Source organism: Mastacembelus armatus, chromosome 15, assembly GCF_900324485.2.
Source record: "Mastacembelus armatus chromosome 15, fMasArm1.2, whole genome shotgun sequence".
NCBI classification, from domain to species: Eukaryota; Metazoa; Chordata; class Actinopteri; order Synbranchiformes; family Mastacembelidae; genus Mastacembelus; species Mastacembelus armatus.
The window spans coordinates 3,184,871-3,205,807 of record NC_046647.1 but is presented as its reverse complement, the minus strand read 5'-3'; the positions used below and the strand labels follow the sequence as shown (position 1 = coordinate 3,205,807).

Here is a 20,937-nt window from a genome sequence, read left to right as displayed (position 1 = left end):
GATATAATTGCTGATGAGTAATTCCCTCTCAGCTACATTCCTGACTGAAAGACTCATTATGCGGGTCTTTGTCTCATTCACAATGAGTGAACAAGATTATTTTCACATCAACTGAAGCAAAAACTCTAGGCTATAAGATCCAGTTCTCAAAAACTTGTGAACCAATGTTCTGCATGTGTTTTATGGCCTTTCAGTGACTTAAGTTTTTTGTTTTTCACTAATCATGCATAAATGCTGTTTCCTCAAAAACACAATCATGTATAAAACATGCTACTCACATATTAATGTAGCCCAGATTGTGCTGATTACAGTGTTATCAGACTTTAGCCATTAATATGTTTAAAAGCAAATGAAAAAAGCACAAATGTCAGGGCATGTCAAAACTTGTCCATGGCCCCAAGACACCCTCAGACCCCAGATCAGACACCCACATCTGTAACTACGTGTAATATACAGTAAATAAACTTAGATTTAAATATTTTACTAGATTTTAGATGTAGCTAGAATATAATTACAAATTTTCACTGAATTTTCCAACTTTGTGATTGATCAATAATAAGAATAATATTCTTTATCAAACCCATCTGGACACCCTGGTTGATTTTACAGAGGAACAGAAACTGACACACTACTTGAAATAGTTGGTTAGGAAAATGTAGTCTACAGTGTCAAAAGCTCCTTCAAAAGCACCTGTCCCATCTGACAAGTACAAGGAGTGTGTATTTCTATGAATGCATGGAAAATTATCTCAATCTCATGGTTGATATGACATATTGAGGACATTTTTGTCAGTCTTTGCTACTTCAAATAGGGTGGAGGGTAGAATTAAGTTTAAGCCACGGTTAGGTTAAGGCTTGAGTTAGCCATTACTATTATAAGACCAGTTTGTGTGTATGTGTTTGTTCGTGCCGTCTGAGGTGTGCTGGGTCTCCACTGTCAGAGCTGGCCAGAGAGGATGTATCACAGGAATGAGCATCCATGCTGTCTGCGTTTAGAACGCAAGTGTCTTCCAGGACAAATGGTTCCTCCTCATCTTCGAGCTGCAGACACACAAGGAAAGAAACACCTTAATTACAAGAAGAATTAAAAGAGAATAAACAAACAAACTGGTTTTGAACTCATATGGGGATGGCTTGATGTGGGAGGATCTGGAATAAACTGTGGTGATACTCACATGTCACTTGAAGTGAATATTTTCCATCTTTTTTTTTTTTTAAACAATGGTGGAAAATTTTAAAGCCCAGCTGGCATTTTGACAAGTAAGAACATTGAGTGTGATATAACATAGTTTGAAGTAATTCCTTGCCCCTGTGTGTGCTTCCAGGGGTTGTGTAGTCATGTCAGGAACTTACTTCTGTCACAGTGCAGGTTGTGACCTGTCTATACTGATGCTCTTTGGCAAGTCTGCCCACTAAAATCACTTCAATATATTCAGAAATATTATGTGGAATGGAAATTTGTACATATTTATAGTAAATATAAATGAAATAAATCACTATGTAGTATAGATACTTCATTTGATAATTATTTAGGCAGCTCAAGAACCTAATATAAAAAGATTTATTGTTATAACATACTTAAAGTAAAACAACTATGGCGGCATGCATTGACGCAGTAGCTTCTACAGCGCCAGCTAACTGCAAAATGATGTGTTAAAACTTGTCATGGAGACTAGTCGCAACTGTAGTTCAGTCAGTATCTCTCATAATTACAACCATGAAACCCTAATGACCCTGGGGTCAAAGAACAACTTCAAAATATAGCCGTGAGCGGCAATGATGGGCCCGAGCACCTCTGGTGCCGCACGACCTGACATGTCGTTGTTTCTTCTTTTTCCCACCCTTTCTAAAGAAAATAAGAACAATCCCAGGTTTCTTTTCAGCACTGTAGCCAGGCTGACAAAAAGTCACAGCTCCGTTGAGCCCAGTGTTCCCTTAGCTCTCAGCAGTGATGAATTTATGAGTTTCTTTACAAATAAAATCACAACTATTAGAGATAAAATTCAGCAGATGCTTCCTATACCTGCAATAAATGAATCTTTTACTACAGTAGCTCTTGAATCATCTGTAGGACCTCAGTTATGTTTAGACTGCTTCTCTCCTATAGGTCTCTCTGAATTTACATCAGTAGTTGCTTCATCGAAATCATCAACGTGTCTCTTAGACCCCATCCCGACTAGACTGCTTAAAGACACCCTGCCATTAATGAACTCATCTTTATTGGACTTGGTAAATTTATCTCTAGTATCAGGCTACGTACCACAGGCCTTTAAGACTGCAGTAATCAAACCTTTACTCAAAAAGCCTAGTCTTGATCCAGGAGTCTTGGCTAATTATAGACCAATATCCAACCTGCCATTTATTTCTAAAATCCTAGAAAAAGCTGTTGCTAAGCAGCTATCAGACCACTTACACAGGAATGAACTATTTGAAGATTTCAATCAGGATTTAGAGCACATCATAGTACAGAAACAGCACTGTTGAAAGTTACCAACGATCTTCTCTTAGCCTCAGATAATAGACTTGTTTCGATACTTGTCCTCCTAGACCTTAGTGCAGCATTCGACACCATTGACCACAACATCTTATTACAGAGACTGGAGCATGTGATTGGTATCAGAGGAACAGCGTTAAAATGGTTCCAATCCTATTTATCGGACAGATTCCAGTTTGTTCATGTCCATGATGAGCCTTCCACACGAACAAAAGTTAGTTATGGAGTTCCACAAGGTTCTGTGCTAGGACCGATTCTGTTCACCCTGTACATGCTTCCTTTAGGATATATCATTAGGAAGCACTCTATTAATTACCACTGCTATGCGGATGACACTCAGTTATATCTATCTATTAAACCTGTTAACACAAACCAGTTAACCAGACTTCAAGCCTGTCTAACTGACATAAAGGCCTGGATGACCAGTAACTTTTTACTTTTAAACTCGGAGAAAACAGAAGTCATTATATTTGGGCCTAAAAATCTCAGAAATAACTTTTCTAAAATTATAGCTACTCTAGATGGCATAGCCCTGGCCTCCAGCACTACTGTAAAAAACCTTGGAGTTATTTTTGACCAGGACATGTCCTTTAACTCACACATAAAACAAATTTCTAGAACTGCATTCTTTCACCTGCGCAACATTTCCAAAATTAGGAACATCCTGTCTCAAAATGATGCAGAAAAACTAGTCCATGCATTTGTTTCCTCAAGGCTAGATTACTGTAACTCGTTACTATCTGGATGTCCCAATATCTCCATAAAAAGCCTCCAATTAATACAGAATGCCGCAGCCAGAGTCCTGACAGGAACTAGCAAGAGAGATCATATTTCTCCTATATTGGCTTCTCTTCATTGGCTCCCTGTAAAATATAGAATAGAATTTAAAATCTTCTTCTCACATACAAATCCCTTCATAATCAAGCTCCTTCATACCTTAAAGACCTCATAGTACCATATTATCCCAATAGACCACTTCGCTCTCAGAGTGCAGGCCTACTTGTGGTTCCCAGAGTTCTCAAAAGCAGAATGGGAGGCAGAGCCTTTAGCTATCAAGCTCCTCTCCTGTGGAACCAGCTCTCAGACTGGGTTCAGGAGGCAGACACTCTCTGTACTTTTAAGGCTAGACTTAAAACCTTCCTCTTTGACAAAGCATATAGTTAGGGCTGGCTTCAGGCAACCCTGAACCATCCCTTAGTTATGCTGCTATAGGCCTAGACTGCCCGAGGACCATCGGTGCACTGAGCTCCCCTACCCTAACCCCCCCCCCCTTCTCTCCCACCTCATGTATATTCCACCATTGAATGTTACTAACTTGTGCTCTCTCTCTCCCCTAGTTTGTGCTCTCTCCCTCTCTCTCTCTTTCTCTCTGTACCTTCTGCAGGTGTCCCTGGTCCTGGAGCTGTTTATCGCTGATGTGCAGTTACTGGCCCCACCAACTTACAGTGTCTATTTGTTGTTTATTGTTGCTGTTCTTTTCTCTCTGCTCTATCCACTCACCCCAACCGGTCGAGGCAGATGGCCGCCCAAACTGAGCCCGGTTCTGCTGGAGGTTTTTTTTCTTCCGTTAAAGGGAGTTTTTTCCTCTCCACTGTCGCCAAGTGCTTGCTCATGAGGGAATTGTTGGGTTTTTAGTTTTAGTTTTTGTAAAGTGCCTTGAGATGATTTGTATTGTGATTTGGCGCTATACAAATAAAATTGAATTGAATTGAATTGAATTCTCTGTCTCACCCATTTTTTTGTCAATTTTCTCAGTCATCTGCATCTCTCCCTTTCATATAAATCATATAAAATATTGCATTGTAAATGGCCAAAGAAAGAGTTGTAGTTCATAGAGGAGTTAACTACAGCAAACAATATGGGAGATATGAAATATAATGTTGCATAAGCAATGGTAGTGTGTTAAATAGCAGTCCCTTGACATGAATTTAAAGTCACTGCAGTGCACATTCCTGGAGTTATTGAATATTTTCCACTGTGGTATTGCCATTTATTCATGGTCCAAAAGCGCTTACCTCAGCGCTGGCAGGTTATTAAGAGCCATGTTTTGTGTAGCGCCTGATATATTACTGATTTTGGTTGTAGAAATGTGGTTGTAGTACGTTGTCTGTGTGAGGTGAATCATGTTACAGTGGTTTTTGTGTTTTAATATTGTCTTTTAAAGCTTGATTGAAGCTGGAAGTTCGAATCTGTGAATATTGGGCTACCTTTACCAAGCTCATCTGTATCCCTCCCTTTCTCTAGCTGAGTCATCTGTATCTCTCCCTTTATTGTCATCTGTCTGCACCGTAGAGTCACAATGTTTAACTCGCATCCTTAAAGAAACAATAGAGCTTTGCACCTCTGGTGCTCAGGCCCTACATAATAATAATAATAATAATAATAATGAAAATCTTTAAAGAAACAATAAGGCTTTGCACCTCCAGTGCTCGGGCCCTAAATAACAAGTTCATTAGAGCGATACTACATGGCCTAGAAATACTACGCAGACAAAAGACCAACACGGCATCTCATGATTCAGCCTTTACAGAGGCACCAAAAGAGGTCAAGAGGAACCGGAAGTCAGGCAACCAAGCTGCTGTCAGTTGGAGGCTAAAAGCTAACCCTAGCTGACCGGCCCTCCCATCAATACTATTGGTTAATGTGCACTCTCTGGATAATAAAATGGACGACCCTCCACTCCAACTGACCACCCAGGCTGAAACAAAGAGCTACTATGTATTTATCTTCACAGAAACATGGATGCAGATCAATGTGCCCGACACAGGTACACCTACAGGGGCTAACATCGCACCGTGCAGACAGGAAGACTGAGAGTTCTGTAAAAAGACTCAGTTGCAGACTCTGTGTTTACATAAGCAATGACTGGTACACCAATACCACAGATGTCGTTACCCACTACTGACCTCAGCTGGTGAAATGCTGGCCACATTATCTACCACGGGAATTCACTGTTATTATAGTAGTAGCAATGTACATTTCTCCCAGTGCAAATACTAGTGCTAATGCTAACAAAGTGCTGAGAGAGTTCCATGATACCCTCAGTGAGCAACAAATGGCCCACCCGGATGCCTCTTTTGTTGCTATGGATTTCAACCACTTAAACTCTAAACTGTTGCACCAAAGTTTGATCAGCAGATCAACTTTGCCACAAGAGGAGACAACATACTGGACTAATTCTACACAAACATCCGGGATTCACACAAAGCCATCCCTTGGCCCCACCTAAGACAATCAGACTACCTCTGTGTGCTGCTCCTTCTAGCATAGAGGCCACTGATGAAGCGCTCCAGGCCAGTATGAAGGATCATCAGAGTCTGGCCGGAAGGAGCCACTTCACCCCTATAGGACTGTTTTGCGTGCACAGACTGGAATATGTTCAGGGAAGCTTCCACCTATGACGGGCACATTTGTCTGGAAGAATACACTGACATTGAGGATGTCACTGCTGAAAAAAAAAAAAAAAAAAACATACTGTGGATTACTGGTGAGCTCCATGCCCTGCTCAGACAAAGGGATGCTGCCTTCAAGTTGGGAAAAGAGGGGCCTCTCAGGTCAACAACGGGTCAGCTTTCCAAAGCCGTCAAGAAAGCAAAACACCAGCATGCACAGAAAATTAACAATCACTCCTGTGATACTAAGGATCCCAGAAGCATGCGGTGGGCATTCAGGCCCTAATTGACTACAAGATCACATCATATGCCAACAACAGTGACACATCCTGGTGCAGAAGATGTCAACGGTGAGGTGTCTCAATGATTACAATGAAATGCTTTCAGCGTCTGGTCAAGAGACACATTCACTCCATTCTGCCCACTTCACTGGACCCACTGTAATTTGCATACAGTTCCAACTGCTCCTTTGACAACGCTATCTCTTACACCCTGCACTCTGTTATCTCACATCTAGACACAAAGGGCACAAATATTTGAACTGAATTTAAAATCCTTCTCCTCACATACAAAGCCATTTATGATTAAGCTCCTTCATATCTAATATCATATTTCAAAAACCTCATAGTACCATATCATTCCAATAGAGCACTTCGGTCTGAGACTTCTACTTATGGTACCCAGAGTTTCTCAAAGTAGAATGGGAGGTAGAGCCTTTAGCTATCAAGATCCTCTCCTGTGGAACCAGCTTTTGGTCTGAGTTCAGGAGGCAGACACACTGTACTTTTAAGGCTACACTTAAAACCATCCTTTTTGACAAAGTGTATAGTTAAGGCTGGTTCAGGTGATATACCACCATTGAATGTTACTAACTTTGTGCTCTCTCCCTCTCTCTCTCTCTCTCTCTGTACCTTCTGCAGGTGTCCCTGGTCCTGGAGCTGCATATCGCTGATGTGCAGTTACTGGCCCCACCAACCTGCAGTGTCTATTTGTTGTTTATTGTTGCTGTTATTTTCTCTCTCCTCTGTCCACTCACCCCAACCGGTCGAGGCAGATAGCCGCCCAAACTGAGCCTGATTCTGCTGGAGGTTTCTTCTGTTAGAGGGAGTTTTCCTCATAAGAGATTTGTTGGGTTTCTGTTTTTGTTTTTTTTTTGGAAAGTGCCTTAAGATGATTATATTGTGATTTGGCACTATATAAATAAAACTGAATATGTCAGAATGGTGTTTGTTGACTTCAGCTCAGCATTCAATACAATCATCCCCCAGCATTGCTGAGGAACCTCTGTCTTCTGGGCCCCAACAATCCACTCTGCAATTGGATCCTAGACTTCCTGACTGAGAGACCACATTCAGTGCCCATCAGCAGCAGAACATCAGGCACCATCACAGTGAGCACAGGTAACCCCCCAAAGGCTGTGTGCTCAGCCCACTGCTGTTCATGTTGCTCACCCACGACAGCACTGCAAAATCGGTATCCAACCTGGGATACTGAACGCTGTGCTTTTGTTAAATAAAGAAAGAAGACAGTGTGCGCTCTCTGTCTTCTCTCTCCAGACACGTAAATAAAACAACCAGAATCTCAGTGAATACTTGCCTCATAAAAACAAGAAATATATGGCTAGAAAGCTTTGAAATTTCTTCTTTTAAACGAAACAATTGAAGTCGAAAACAAATAATCACTTTTTATTTAATTAGGAGAAGTACATTTTTTCCTGTCTCACCTCATTGCAGCTAATTTGATCTGAGTGCACTGTTCATATGGAAATAATCTGAGGTGAGCCAGGTAATTATGTGCACGCCCCCGAGAAATGACATAAAACGTCAAACTTCATCACAGAATTTCCTCACTTTTTCTGCACATTTGGATGATGGCACATTACGCAGGTGAAGAAGCGCTTCTTATATTCCACACAGAGACAAATAGTTTAGTTTGCCCTCAGAGTAAAAACACGACTCAAATGACGAACGTTTGGCTCTGCATTGTATTGTATTGTGCTGCACTAATCCCCTTCTCAGCCACATTAACTGAAAGGCTAATTATGCGGTTCTTTGTCTGGTCATTGAGTGCTTCTTTTGTCTTCTTAGGTAAATCACATGACTATTCATGGTCAGACACACCTTCCTGCATATGCTCTTTCTAAACAAAAATGGTCTTAGAAAATTTAAATCAGTGTTTTGTTTTCTGTGAATGAGTGAACAAGATGACTTTTACATCATTTTTAAGCAAACATTACAACATCCAGTTCTCAAAAGTCTTGTGAACCAATGTTCTGTATGTGTTTTATGGCCTTATTTCAGTGACTTAAAAATTGTAGTTTTTCACAAACTATGCATAAACACTGTTTTCTCAAAAACACAATCATGTATGAACATACTGCTCACATATTATTGTAGCCCAGTTTGTGATTACAGTGTTTCAGACTTTAGCCATTAATATGTTTAAAAGCAACTGAAAAAAGCACATATGTCAGGGCATGTCAAAACTTGTCCAGGACCCCAAAACATGCTCAAACCCCAAAGGGTTAATGCGGGCAAATGGACTTCTCTCTTAGAACTTTCTCCTCCTGGCTGAAGTTTTTTCAGTACCCCTAGGTCTGCTGGCTGGGGTGGGGGTCTTGCAGTTATTTTTAAGGACAGGTTTAAGTTCAGACGTTTACCTTCTAAATCCTATACTACTTTTGAATCTCAGCTAATTGTGCTAATTGTAATTCTTTTAAATCTGTGTTATGTGTTTTAATTTACAGACCCCCAAAATTTAATGGAGATTTTGGGGGTCTGTAAATTAAAACACATAACAAACTTTAATGTTTAAATTAATTTAATTTAATTTTAAATTTTTTAACTTTAACAAACAAAATTTAATTTAATGTAATTTAATTAAATTTTTAATTTTTTAACTTAAACAAACTTTAATGGGGATTTTAATGCAGCCACAGGGGGACACAATCCATTGTTTTCATGTTCCGGTCCCAAGTCCGGGTAAATGCAGAGGGTTGTGTCAGGAAGGGCATCCGATGTAAAATTTCACCCAAATCAAACATGCAAATCACAAATACGACTTCCATACCAGATTGGTCGCGGCCCGGGTTAACAACAACCGCCACTGGTGCTGTTGACCTACAGGGTGCCAGTGGAAATTGGACTAATGTTGGTCGAAGAAGGAGAGAAGGAAGGCATGTTCATAGGCAAAGAGAGGAGAGGAAGGGCAGGAGTGCAGGAACTTTGAATGTAGGCACTTTGTCAGGGAAAACTAGAGAGTTGGCTGATATGATGGAGAGAAGAAAGGTGGCTATCTTGTGTGTTCAGGAGACCAGTTGGAAAGGCTAGCAAGGCCTATAGATTAGGAGCAGGGTTTAAGCTGTTTTATCATGGTGTGGATGGAAAGAGGAATGGAATAGGAGTTATCCTGGAGGATGATTTTGCTAAGAATGTTCTGGAGATGAAGAGAGAGAGGAGAAGAGAGGGTGATGAGTCTGAAGCTGGAAGTTGAAGATGTGATGTTGAATGTTGTCAGTGGTTATGCCCCACAGGTAGGATGTGAGTTAGAAGAGAAGGACAAATTCTGGAGGAAGATGGATGAGGTGGATTCAGGGTGTCCCAAGTGGTGAGAGAGTGGTGATTGGGGCAGACTTCAACGGACATGTTGGTGAGGGAAACAGAGGTGATGAGGAAGTGATGGGTAAGTTTGGTATGCAGGACAGGAATGCAGAAGGACAGATGGTGGTAGACTTCGCAAAAAGGATGGAAATGGCTGTAGTGAACACATTTTTCCAGAAAAGGGAGGCGCATTGGGTGATATATAAGAGTGGAGGCAGGAGCACACAAGTTGATTACATTTTGTCCAGATGTTACAACCTGAAAGAGATCAGTGACTGCAAAATAGTGGCTGGGGAGAGTGTAGCCAGACAGCATAGGATGGAGGTGTGTAGGATGACTCTGGTGGTGAGGAAGATGAAGAGGACAAAGGCAGAGTAGAGGACCAGGTGGTGGAAGTTGAAAAAGGAAGAGTGTTGTGTGGTTTTCAGGGAGGAGCTGAAACAGGCTCTTGGAGGTCAGGAGGTTCTTCCAGATGAATGGACAGCTACAGCTAAAGTGATCAGGGAGACAGGTAGGTGTGTCATCTGGAAAGAGGAAAGCAGATAAGTAGACTTGGTGGTGGAATGAGGACGTTCAGGAGTGTGTTAGGGAAAAGGTTAGCTAAGAAGAAGTGGGATACTAAGAGGACAGAAGAGAACAGACAGGAGTACAGGGAGATGCAGCTCAAAGTGAAGGTAGAGGTGGCAAAGGGCATACGAGGGTTTGTATGATAGGTTGGACTAAGGAGGGAGAGTTGGATTTGTACAGGTTGGTGAGACAGCGAGACAGAGATGGGAAGGATATGCAGCAGGTTAGGGTGATTAAGGACAGGGATGGAAATGTTTTGACAAGTGCCACAAGTGTGATGGAAAGATGGAAGGAATACTTTGAAGAGTTGATGATGAGGAAAATGTTCGAGAGCACAGAGTAGAAGAGGTGACTGTTGTGGAGCAGGAAGATCAGTAAGGATGAAGTGAGGAAGGCATTGAAGAGGATGAAGAGTGGAAAGGCAGTTGGTCCTGATGACATACCTGTGGAGGTATGGAAGTGTTTAGGAGAGGGGGCAGCAGAGTTTTTGACTGGGCTATTTAACAAGATCTTGGAGAGTGAGAGGATGCCTGAGGAATGGAGGAGAAGTGTACTGGTGCCCATTTTTAAGAACATGGGACACGTGCAGAGTTGTGGAAAGTACAGAGGAATAAAGCTGATGAGTCACACAATGAAGTTATGGGAAAGAGTAATGGAGGCCACGCTGAGGTCAGAAGTGAGCATTTGGGAGCAGAAGTATGGTTTCATGCCAAGAAAGAGAACCACAGATGCAATATTTGCTTTGAGAATGCTGATGGAGAAGTACAGAGAAGGCCAGAAGGAGCTGCATTGTCTCTTTGTAGATTTGGAAAAAGCGTATGACAGTGCCGAGAAAGGAGCTGTGGATTTGTATGAGGAAGCCTGGAGTGGCAGAGAAGTATGTTCGAATGGTGCAGGACATGTATGACAGTGGTGAGGCATGCTGTACAGGTGACAGAGGAGTTCAAGGTGGAGGTGGGACTGCACCAGGCAGGATTTTAGGTACCTAGGGTCAACCGTCCAGAGCAATGGAGAGTGTGAGAAAGAAGTGGGAAAGAGACATGTGCAAGCAGGTTGGAACGGGTGGAGGAAAGTGTCAGGTGTGATGTGTGACAAAAGAGTGTCAGCAACAATGAAAGGAAAGGTGGACAAGACAGTGGTGAGACCAGCAATGTTGTATGGTTTAGAGACTGAGAAAAAGACAGGAGGCAGAGCTGGAGGTAGCGGAGCTGAAGATGTTGCGATTCTCTCTGGGAGTGACGAGGATGGATAGGATCAGGAATGAGTACATCAGAGGGACAGCTCATGTTAGATGTTTTGGAGGAAAAGCCAGGGAAGCCAGATTGAGATGGTTTGGACATGTTCAGAGGAGGGACAGTGAATACATTGGTAAAAGGATGCTGAGGTTAGAGCTGCCAGGAAGGAGGCCTAGAGGAAGACCAAAGAGGAGGTTCTTGGATGTAGTGAAGGATGACATGAGAATAGTTGGTGTGGGTGTGAAGGATACAGAGGATAGGGTTAAATGGAGGCAGATGATTCGCTGTGGCAACCCCTGAAGGGAGCAGTCGAAAGGAAAAGCAGAAACTTTAATGGGGATTTTATAAAGGAGTTTTCAGAATTTTTATCTGCAATTGTCCCATCTTTTGATAACATACATGCATACATGCATGTTGCCCTTCAAAACCTCTGGTTAAAGAATTTTTTCTATTTATTAGAGTCATTTGACCTTTTACAATGCGTCTCTGGTCCAACTCATGAGTGTGGCCATATGCTTGACCTTGTATTATCTTTGGGGTTCTTTGTTGATGCTGTGAAGACTACTGATACGGTTTTTTCTGATCATAAGACTGTTCTTTTTAACTCCTATTTTTCATGTGGTGCTCTGAGTAACAATGTTTCTGTTGCACAGCTAGTAGATTTTCAGCGTTTTTTGAGATCTCTCCCTCAATTGCATTGTTTGAATAAACACAGGATAAAACACAGATGACTTTGTTTGGTAACAAGTGGAGTGTAGAAAATGTTTATTACTGCCTGGAGTTTTTTCCTGGAAAAAAAAACCCAGAAATCTTGGTGTCATTTTTGATTCTGAGCTTAAATTTGATCGGCAAATCAATGTTGTTAAGAATAGTTTTTTCCATCTTAGATGTATAACTAAATTGACGTCCATCTTCTCTTTTGGAGATATGGAGAAGGTTGTTCATGCCTTTGTGTCATCCCATTTGGATTATTGTAATGTATTGTATCTGGGTATGAGTCAAGCCTCTCTCTCTCTCATTTGCAGCTTGTTCAGAATTTCAGCTGCCAGAATTTAATCGGGCACTAAGAAGAGAGAGCATATTACTCCAGTGTTAATGAAACTGCATTGGTTACCCATACGATAGAGAATTCATTACGAAGTGCTACTGTACGTTTATGAGGCTCTGCACGGTCTTACACCAGAGTATGTTGCTGATTTAATCAGTCCCTGTAAGTCTAGTAGACCTCTGCGCTCAAATGATCAGCTGCTCCTTATGGTTCCACGTTCCCGTTTAAAATGTAAAGGTGATCGGGCATTCTCTGTTGCAGCTCCTAGGCTCTGGAATGACCTTCCGCTGTATGTAAAATCCTCTTCGACATTGGGTGCATTCCAGTGTGTGCTTAGAACTTATTTGTTTTCTTTAGCACTGCATAATGCTTTGGAAGTGGTGTATGTCTCATGTTTGTATTGATTTTTATGCTTTTGTTTTGTCGTGTTTTATTTTATTTTATCTTTTATCTTCTCTGTACAGCATTTTGGTTCCATTTATGGTGTTGAAAGTGCTTTATAAATAAAGTTGAGTTGAGTTGAGAGTCAGTTGTACCAAGTTTCCAATTTCTGACAACCTCACCTGGACTACCAACACCACCATTGTGAAGAAGACCCAACAACATCTTCACTTCCTGGAGAGGCTGAAGAGAGCCAGCCTCCCACCACCCATAATTACCACCTTCTACAAAGGAACAGTGGAGAGCATCCTGGCCAGCTGCTTCACTCTGTGGTTCAGAAACTGCAAAACCTTAGACTGCAAGACCCTACAGGGCATAGTGACAACAGCTGAGAGGATCATAGGGATCTCCCTCCTCTCTATCCAGGACAGCTTCCAGACATGCTTTGTACGCAGAGCCTCTGCCATCTTGAAGGATGATTCTCACCTCTTCTACCATTAGGCAGGAGGTTCCGAAGCATCAGGACCTGTACTACAAGCTTCTTCCCCCAAGCTGTCAGAGCCCTGAACACCCTGGTGCCACCGATCACCTTGCTCCCACCTGCTTGACATTAATTCTCTGGGGTCGACGAACGCGCCGGTGCATTTTTTGGCATGTTCTCCTGATAATGCCAAAAAGAACTAAATTACTCTGTCAGTTTTGATTGTACAGATAAGAGCAATATATAATTAGAATCTGTAAAGGGTCTAATTTTATTTGTGTACATTCATAATAAAAACAAAACGCTGTGCTTTTGTAAAATAAAGAAAGCAGACAGGGTGCACTCTCTGTCACCTCTCTTCATAGACATGTAAATAAAACAACCTGAATCTCTGAATACTTGCCCCAAAAACATGAGAAATATATGTATAGAAAGCTTGCAATGTCTTCTTTTAAATGAAACAATTCAAGTCAAAAACAATCTTTTTATGTAATCCATATGAAAGTAAGGAGTGGTACGGTTTCACCTCATTATAGGTAATGTGATGCCACCTCGCACTGAGCGCACAGTTCATATGGAAATAATTTGAGGTGAGGCAGCTAATTACGTACACACCCCGGAGAAATGGCATAAAACGTCAAGCTTCATCATAGAATTTACTCACTATTTCTGTGCATTCTGATGATGGCACACTATGCGGGTGAAGAAGCATTTTGGATGGTTCTGGACAGCAACAAAGTTTTAACTTTATCCTCAGTGGAAGAAAAGCGACTCATGAACGTTGCATCTGCAATGCATGTTTTATGGTCTTATTTCAGTGAGTAAAAAATTGTAGTTTTTCACTAGCCATGCATAAACACTTTTCTCTCAAAAACACAATCATGTATAAACATGCTGCTCACATATTAATGTAGCCCAGATTGTGCTGATTACAGTGTTATCAGACTTTAGCCATTAATATGTTTAAAAGCAACTGAAAAAAAAAGCACAAATTTCAGGACATGTCAAAACTTGTCCAGGGCCCCAAAACACCCTTAGATCCCAGAGGGTTAACACACACCCACACTCAGCCACTTTCATTGTGCACAAAAAAATTACATTAGACATATAGCATATTTATATTCAGGAACTTTAAACTGACTGTTATAGATATCCATTCAATTCTGTTAAAACATTTGCATATTGGACATTGTACAATCAATCAATACTACTAACGAGTAGAGAAAATAACTGGTCAGAAAAACAAGAATTATTGTATTATGGTTATATGCTTCCACCAACTAGTCCAGTTATGCTCTTTGCATGTCAGTCTCTACAACACCACTGACTATGAGACCCCTAAATTTGAAGAAATTTTCTGAAGGCATTTCTGACATGGATGATAGTGAGGTCAAAGTAATATTGACCAAAGTCTAACTAGTTCATTCAGTCCAAATAAACACTTGAGGCATATTTAAAGAAAGTGTTCCTGAGAATGCAAGGACCATGAGGTTACAGTAACGCCAACCCTTAACCACCAAAACCAAATTATTTCACCTTTGACATAACACATTCACAAGGACTGGATATTATCAAGGTCAGTGACCTTGACCTATGGCCACTGACCATCATTCTAATCAGTTCATCATCACAAGTGGACAATTGTGCCAAATTTAAAGAATGAATTACATATGGATAACAAGCGTCATACATGGCGTAATAGTTTAATTTGTTCTCAAACATATACACCAAATAAAATACAATAAAACAATACAATAAAATGTGAATTGTAAATGTAAAGTTCCAGTGCAGCTTCCACAATATCAGTTGAAATGGTGCTGTATAAAAACAATAGAAAACACTGCAATCCAATACAGAAATAGAATAAATAGAATAAAAGTTCCACTTACAGTGCAGATTTAACTTAATTGTAAGTCCTACTGACAACAAACACATTTTGCTTCAACATACAGTGAAAAGGTGAAATTGTTTACTAATGCTCTCTGTGATATTTCAGTTTTTCTTTTTTAATAAATTTGCAAAAACTTCTACATTTCTGTTTTTTTTTTTGTCAAGATGGGGTGCTGAGTGTACATTAATGAGAAATAAAATGAACTTTTTTGATTTTGGCAAATGGCTGCAATGACACAAAGAGTGAAAAATTTAAAGGGGTCTGAATACTTTCCGTACCCACTGTACATGGACAGCAATAATCCGACTATTGACCTTATTCCAAGACAATATTCCGAGTAAGATGTTTACATGAGTTGATTTTAGAATATTCCTTTCATGTCCCTTCTTTACATAGAGCATAGACCGATTAATGACACATCTGTTGGTCTACGTTATGCCGTGCGACTTTCTTCCCTCTATAATTTCACGTTGACAATGGCTGTCATTATACAGTTCGTTATGGTACCATATACAGTTCTGGGCATTTCATTTTTGATTTTACAAAGGCTGCAAGTGCAGTTAGGCTTATTTACTTGTCAGCTCTTCATTAGGCAGGACAGAAAAGCTGACAAGCACATGAAACTTTGTTTCTATTTCACCATAGCCTGTAATCTTTCCTGCAGGGATGCAATAGCAAAATACACCACCACACTGAAAAAGGAAATCTTCATTTTCTCATATGAGAACTGTCTGTCTTTTCATAGCCTCGTCTGCTTAAGAATAGCTTCAACATTCAGGCAATGCATTCAGGAGGTTAACTGCAACATCCATCTGCATTGTTCTGATAATTTGCTGCCATGCTGAATTTTGGTTAGGGTGTCACACCACACCACAGTACAAATAGATCCAAATTCTTAGTGCCTCAATTTTTATAGCTGGATTTACAGCTTTATCCCATCTATTCATCCATTTTCTGCCACTTATCCAGGGCTGGGTCACGTGGACAGTAGCCTATGCAACACCGAGGTGTTCCCAGGCCAGCCGAGAAACATAGTCCCTCAGGCCTCTTCCTGAGTCTAGGGCATACCCGGAACACCTCCCCAGGGAGGCGCCCAGGAGGCATCTGGAATAGATGCCCAAGCCACCTCAGCTGGTTCATCTCAATGTGGAGGAGCAGTGTGCTCCTCAGCCTATCTCTAAAGAAGCGCCCGGCCACTCAGCGAAGGAAGCTGCTTTCTGTCATGACCCAAAGCTCATGACCATGGGTGAGAATAAGAACGTAAGGTGCTGGTAAATCGAGAACTTCCCCTTTGGCTCAGCTACTTCTTCACCAAAACAGACCGGTACATCGACCGCATTGCTGCAGCCGATGCACCGACTGTCACCGTCTGCCAATCTCAAGTTCCATCCTTCCCTCACTCATGAACAAGATCCCATGACACTTAAACTCCTCCACTTGTGGCAGGATCTCTCCCCTTACACCCAGTTGCAAACCACCCCAGTACACGCTGAAGGTCCTGCCTCGATGGAGCAAACAGGACATCATCATCTGCAAAAAGAGGAGATGGATTCCCTCCAGCCCCTGACTGCACTTAGAAATTCTGTCCATAATTTTGTCCATAAAAATAATGAACAGAACACAGCCCTGCCACAGTCCAACTTGCATTGGCGACAGGTCTGACTTACTGCTGGAAATGCGAACCAAACTCCTGCTCCAGTTGTAAATAGGCCAGATAGCCCTTAGCAAAGGGCCCCATACTCCCGGAGGACCTCCCACAGGATGTCATGAGGGACACAGTCAAATGCCTTCTCCAAGTCCACAAAGCACATGTGAACTGGTTGGGCAAACTCCCATGAACCCTCGAGCACCCTGAAGAGGATATAGAGCTGGTCCAGCATTCCACGACCAGGACGAATGCTATTTTTATGGACAGAATTTCTAGGCGCAGCTGGTGGCCGGAGGGGTCCAGTTCGGGGACCACAGGATTTCATCTCTGCTCTCTGCAGATGATGATGTCCTGCTGGCTCTATCGAGCCAGGACCTTCAGCATGCACTGGAGTAGTTTGCAACCAAACATGAAGTGGCCAGGATGAGAATCAGCACATCCATCAGTCCGAGGCTATGGTTTCCAACCGGAAAAAGGTGGCTTGCCATCTCCCGTTCAGGTGAGAGATCCTGCCCCAGGTGGAGGAGTTTAAGTATCTCAGGGTCTTGTTCACAAATGAGGGAAGGACGGAACGTGAGACTGACAGACGGATCGGTGCATCGGCAGCAGCAATGTGGTGAAAAAGGAGCTGAGCTAAAAGGTGAAGCTCTCGATTTACTGGTCAATCTACGTTCCTACTCTCACCTATGGTCATGAGCTTTGGGTCATGACCGAAAGGACAAGGTCTCGGATACAAGCGGCTGACATGAGCTTCCTTTGCAGGGTGGCTGGCCACTGAGTTCGGTCACCCGGACTAGAGCAGCTGCTCCTCCACATCAAGAGGAGCCAGCTGAGGTGGCTCGGGCATCTGTTACGGATGCCTCCTGGGCGCCTCCCTGGGGAGGTGTTCCGAGCATGTCCCACCAGGAGGAAGCCCCGGGGAAGACCCAGGACACACTGGAGGGACTATGTTTCTCGGCTGGCCTGGGAATGATGCTTCGGTGTCCTGCCAGAAGAGCTGGAGGAAGTGTCCAGGGAAAAGGAAGTCTGGGCATCCCAGCTTAGGCTGCTGCCCCCGTGACCCAGCCTCCGGATAAGTGGAAGAAGATGGATGGATGGATCTATGTATTTGGGGATGACATGGATTAATCTAAAGAGAAGTGAGGGCTATAAAATGCTGAGAGTCATGTTGGTGGCTTGCAAAAAAGTACCAGGAGATGGCAAAGCAGACGACTGCCTATAGTTGAGAAGTGAGTTGAAGCTATGCTGAGTATCGGCAACATGGAGAAATTGACATTCTCACTCAGGTTGGAATTGGACAGATCCCGTGGAAAGGATAGGTAAAATATATAAGGCAACTGAAACCTTACTTTGTCTGAGATGCTTGTAACCTAGGCCAGTGATTTAACCCTCTGGGATTGACGCACGCGTCAGCGCGTTTTGACGCATCTTTTCCTGATAAGGCCGAAACAAACTTAAATTACTCCGTCAATTCTGATCGTACAGATAAAAGAAATAGATCATTCAAATCTGTAAAGGGTCTAGTTTTAGTGGTATACCATCATAATAACAACAAAACGTTGTGCATTTTTTAAATAAAGAAAGCCGGCAGGGTGCGCTCTCAGCCTTTTCTGTTTTCTTTCTGTTTGGATGATGGCACGTCACGGACGTGAAGAAGCGCTTCTTGTATTCCACACAGAGACAAATAATTTAGCTTGTCCTCAGAGTAAAAACACTGATTTTAACTCAAATGAGGATCGTTTGGCTCCTCATTGTTTTGTATTGTGCTGCACTAATCCCATCCCATCTACATTGACTGAAAGGCTCATTATACGCGTCTTTGTCTGGTCGTTCAGTGCGTCTTTTGGGTTCTCAGGTAAATCACATGACTACTCATCCTCAGACACACCCTCTTGCATATGGTCTTTCTGGACAAAAAGTGTCTTAGAAAATTTAAATCAGTTTACTGTGAATGTGTGAACAAGATAACATCCACAAGACTGTGAAGTAAACACTTTAGCCTACAACAGGCAGGTCTCCAAAGTCTTGTGAACCAATGTTCTGTTTGTGTTTTATGGTCTTATTTCAGTGAGTAAAAAATAAACACTTTTTTCTCAAAAACACAATCATGTATAAACTTGCTGCTCACATATTATTGTAGCCAATTTTGTGCTGATTACAGTGTTATCAGACTTTAGACATTAATATGTTTAAAAGACACTGAAAAAAGCACAAATGTCAGGACATGTCAAAATTTGTCCAGGCCCCCAAAACCCCCTCAGACCCCAGAGGGTTAACAATGGAGCCACGGCCCTGGTTTGGGCCATGAGCCCAAGCCAAATTTTTGCGCAAATACAATCTGACTTCATTAAGTACGGCTTTGTGAATGAAGGTAGTGTGGCAGAGCTGAGAGCCCAGTGTGTCGAGTGTGGGCTAACCCTAAGGCTTCAAAACTAAAGAGGTATCTGGTTCTGCCAGGCTGCTGAAGCCATTGTCAAACTATTTTGCAGATTGTAAGGCTATATTTTCATATGCACTTTATTTCCATTTTATTTACAGTTTATTTATTTAATTTGACAATTTTATTATTTTGAATGTATTTATTTCTTCAGCACATTATTTTATTTATCAAATTTTCTTTTTCTTCCCTCCTTTTTTCTGTAGTAAAATCTAATTAGTTATTTTTGTGTTAATAAGCCTGACAGGAGCCGTTAAATGTGATCTTATAGCAGTTTGTTTTGTCCTATGAATTGTTAGCTTGCTCAGCATCTTGTTGTATGTGCAGGTTTACATACACATGATAAATACACGTCTTTGTGATGATCACATTGTATTATGTAATTGATTTGAAAAGGTTTTAGCTTGTGAAACTGCAAGTGGATTTGGTGACTAGGCCCCAGATAAAGTGGAAGAAAATGCATGGATGGATGGATGGATTTGGTTTAGTTATTGAATACAAATCAAACCAAGAGTGAAATCAATTAAAACAATACAATGTTAATATTTGAATGGGCCACTTTGTACTGGAAAAGTTGGGCCCTAAGTTCAAAAAGATTTAGAACCCCTGATCCAGGCTGTATGGACAACCACGGATAGGAAAATTTTGTATCAAGGCACCAGTTATAATTTATTCTAATTCCATTCAATATCATAATGGATTGTACTTTTATTTTTGAAACCGTAAAGAAAAGACTAAAGTGTTCTGAAGTCTGAGTCTTTCAGATTTTGTCATGACTTCTTCCACAGTTCACATTAACTGGTATTTTAATTTTGGACAGTGGCGAGCTGGAAGTACATATTTTTATAGACTTCTTTGTTTTGCAGGCATTGATTAGCATCATATTCAGATGCTCAGTTAGTTTTCATAGAATCCCAGGGTTGCTGAGTGCTACCACAATTCTTAAATATATTTTATCATTAGCCAACAATTCCTAATAAATAATCAATGAATGAGGTGCTGAGGGTTTTATAACTAAAAGCAGTACAATTAAAAAATAGCAATTTTTAAAATTTTAAACTGCGGGAATCGTATTGTCTTTGTTTTATTTAAAAGGAATCAACAAATATGGAATTTGCAAAGTGCGCATACCTCTGTATGTGCAGTATGAAATTCGTATGGTTAAGAGAAGCAGCTTCTTAAAGCAAATTAAAATTACTTTCAAAAACCTGCCATGATTCCGTATAATAAAACAATCTGTGAAATTTAAAAAGTAACATGTACTTGACCTCACTGAGGATGCTCTCCAATGTGGGAGGCGTGTCCACTTGGGGAATGTCAAACTCCTTATCATCGATCTGAGAACAGAACAAACACAGAGTGAGAAGGTAGATGCTTCCATTGTTCATATAGGAATTGACAGAGTAGCCCCTGAGGTCATGCAACTCATATCTGGGAACCATAGTCTCACCCCATTGGCTCACATGCCTGGGATCTGCAGACAAGGTCTGGAGTTGGATCCTTCTCAAAATCACTCATCTGCCCTATATAAGTACCGTTTAAATTCAAGATGGCACCATGGATGGCTGCCTCAGTTGTGTGCTCTCTGGTGCTGTGTTGGTTTTTCCCTTTTTAGCTTTCTGCAACCCATCTCGGGTGACAATTTACTACAGAAGAGCTCTTAAACATCAGGCAACTTGTCTCTAAACATTCTTTCTCCCATCATCACTGACACACAAGATTGGAGATCTTAATTGGAGGTGCAGTGACTCTTTATGCCAGCTGG

At 41.5% G+C, this 20,937-nt stretch overlaps 1 protein-coding gene across 3 annotated transcripts in view; it reads right to left on the bottom strand.

Annotated features, from left to right (window-relative positions):
* vps8 (VPS8 subunit of CORVET complex) overlaps positions 1-20,937 on the bottom strand; it is a 111,836-nt gene that overhangs the window by 83,823 nt on the left and 7,076 nt on the right. For 2 of the 3 annotated variants that reach the window (XR_003295802.1, XM_026308587.1), the window contains exons 2-3: positions 20,441-20,509; positions 910-1,040 (exon numbers count right to left, since the gene is read on the bottom strand). Coding sequence is in view for 2 of the 3 variants with exons in the window: in XM_026308587.1 (XP_026164372.1) it covers positions 910-1,040; positions 20,441-20,509 (200 nt within the window). In the remaining variant the exon portion in view is untranslated. The remainder of the gene's footprint in view (positions 1-909; positions 1,041-20,440; positions 20,510-20,937) is intronic. The other variant, XM_026308588.1, reaches the window with a different exon arrangement.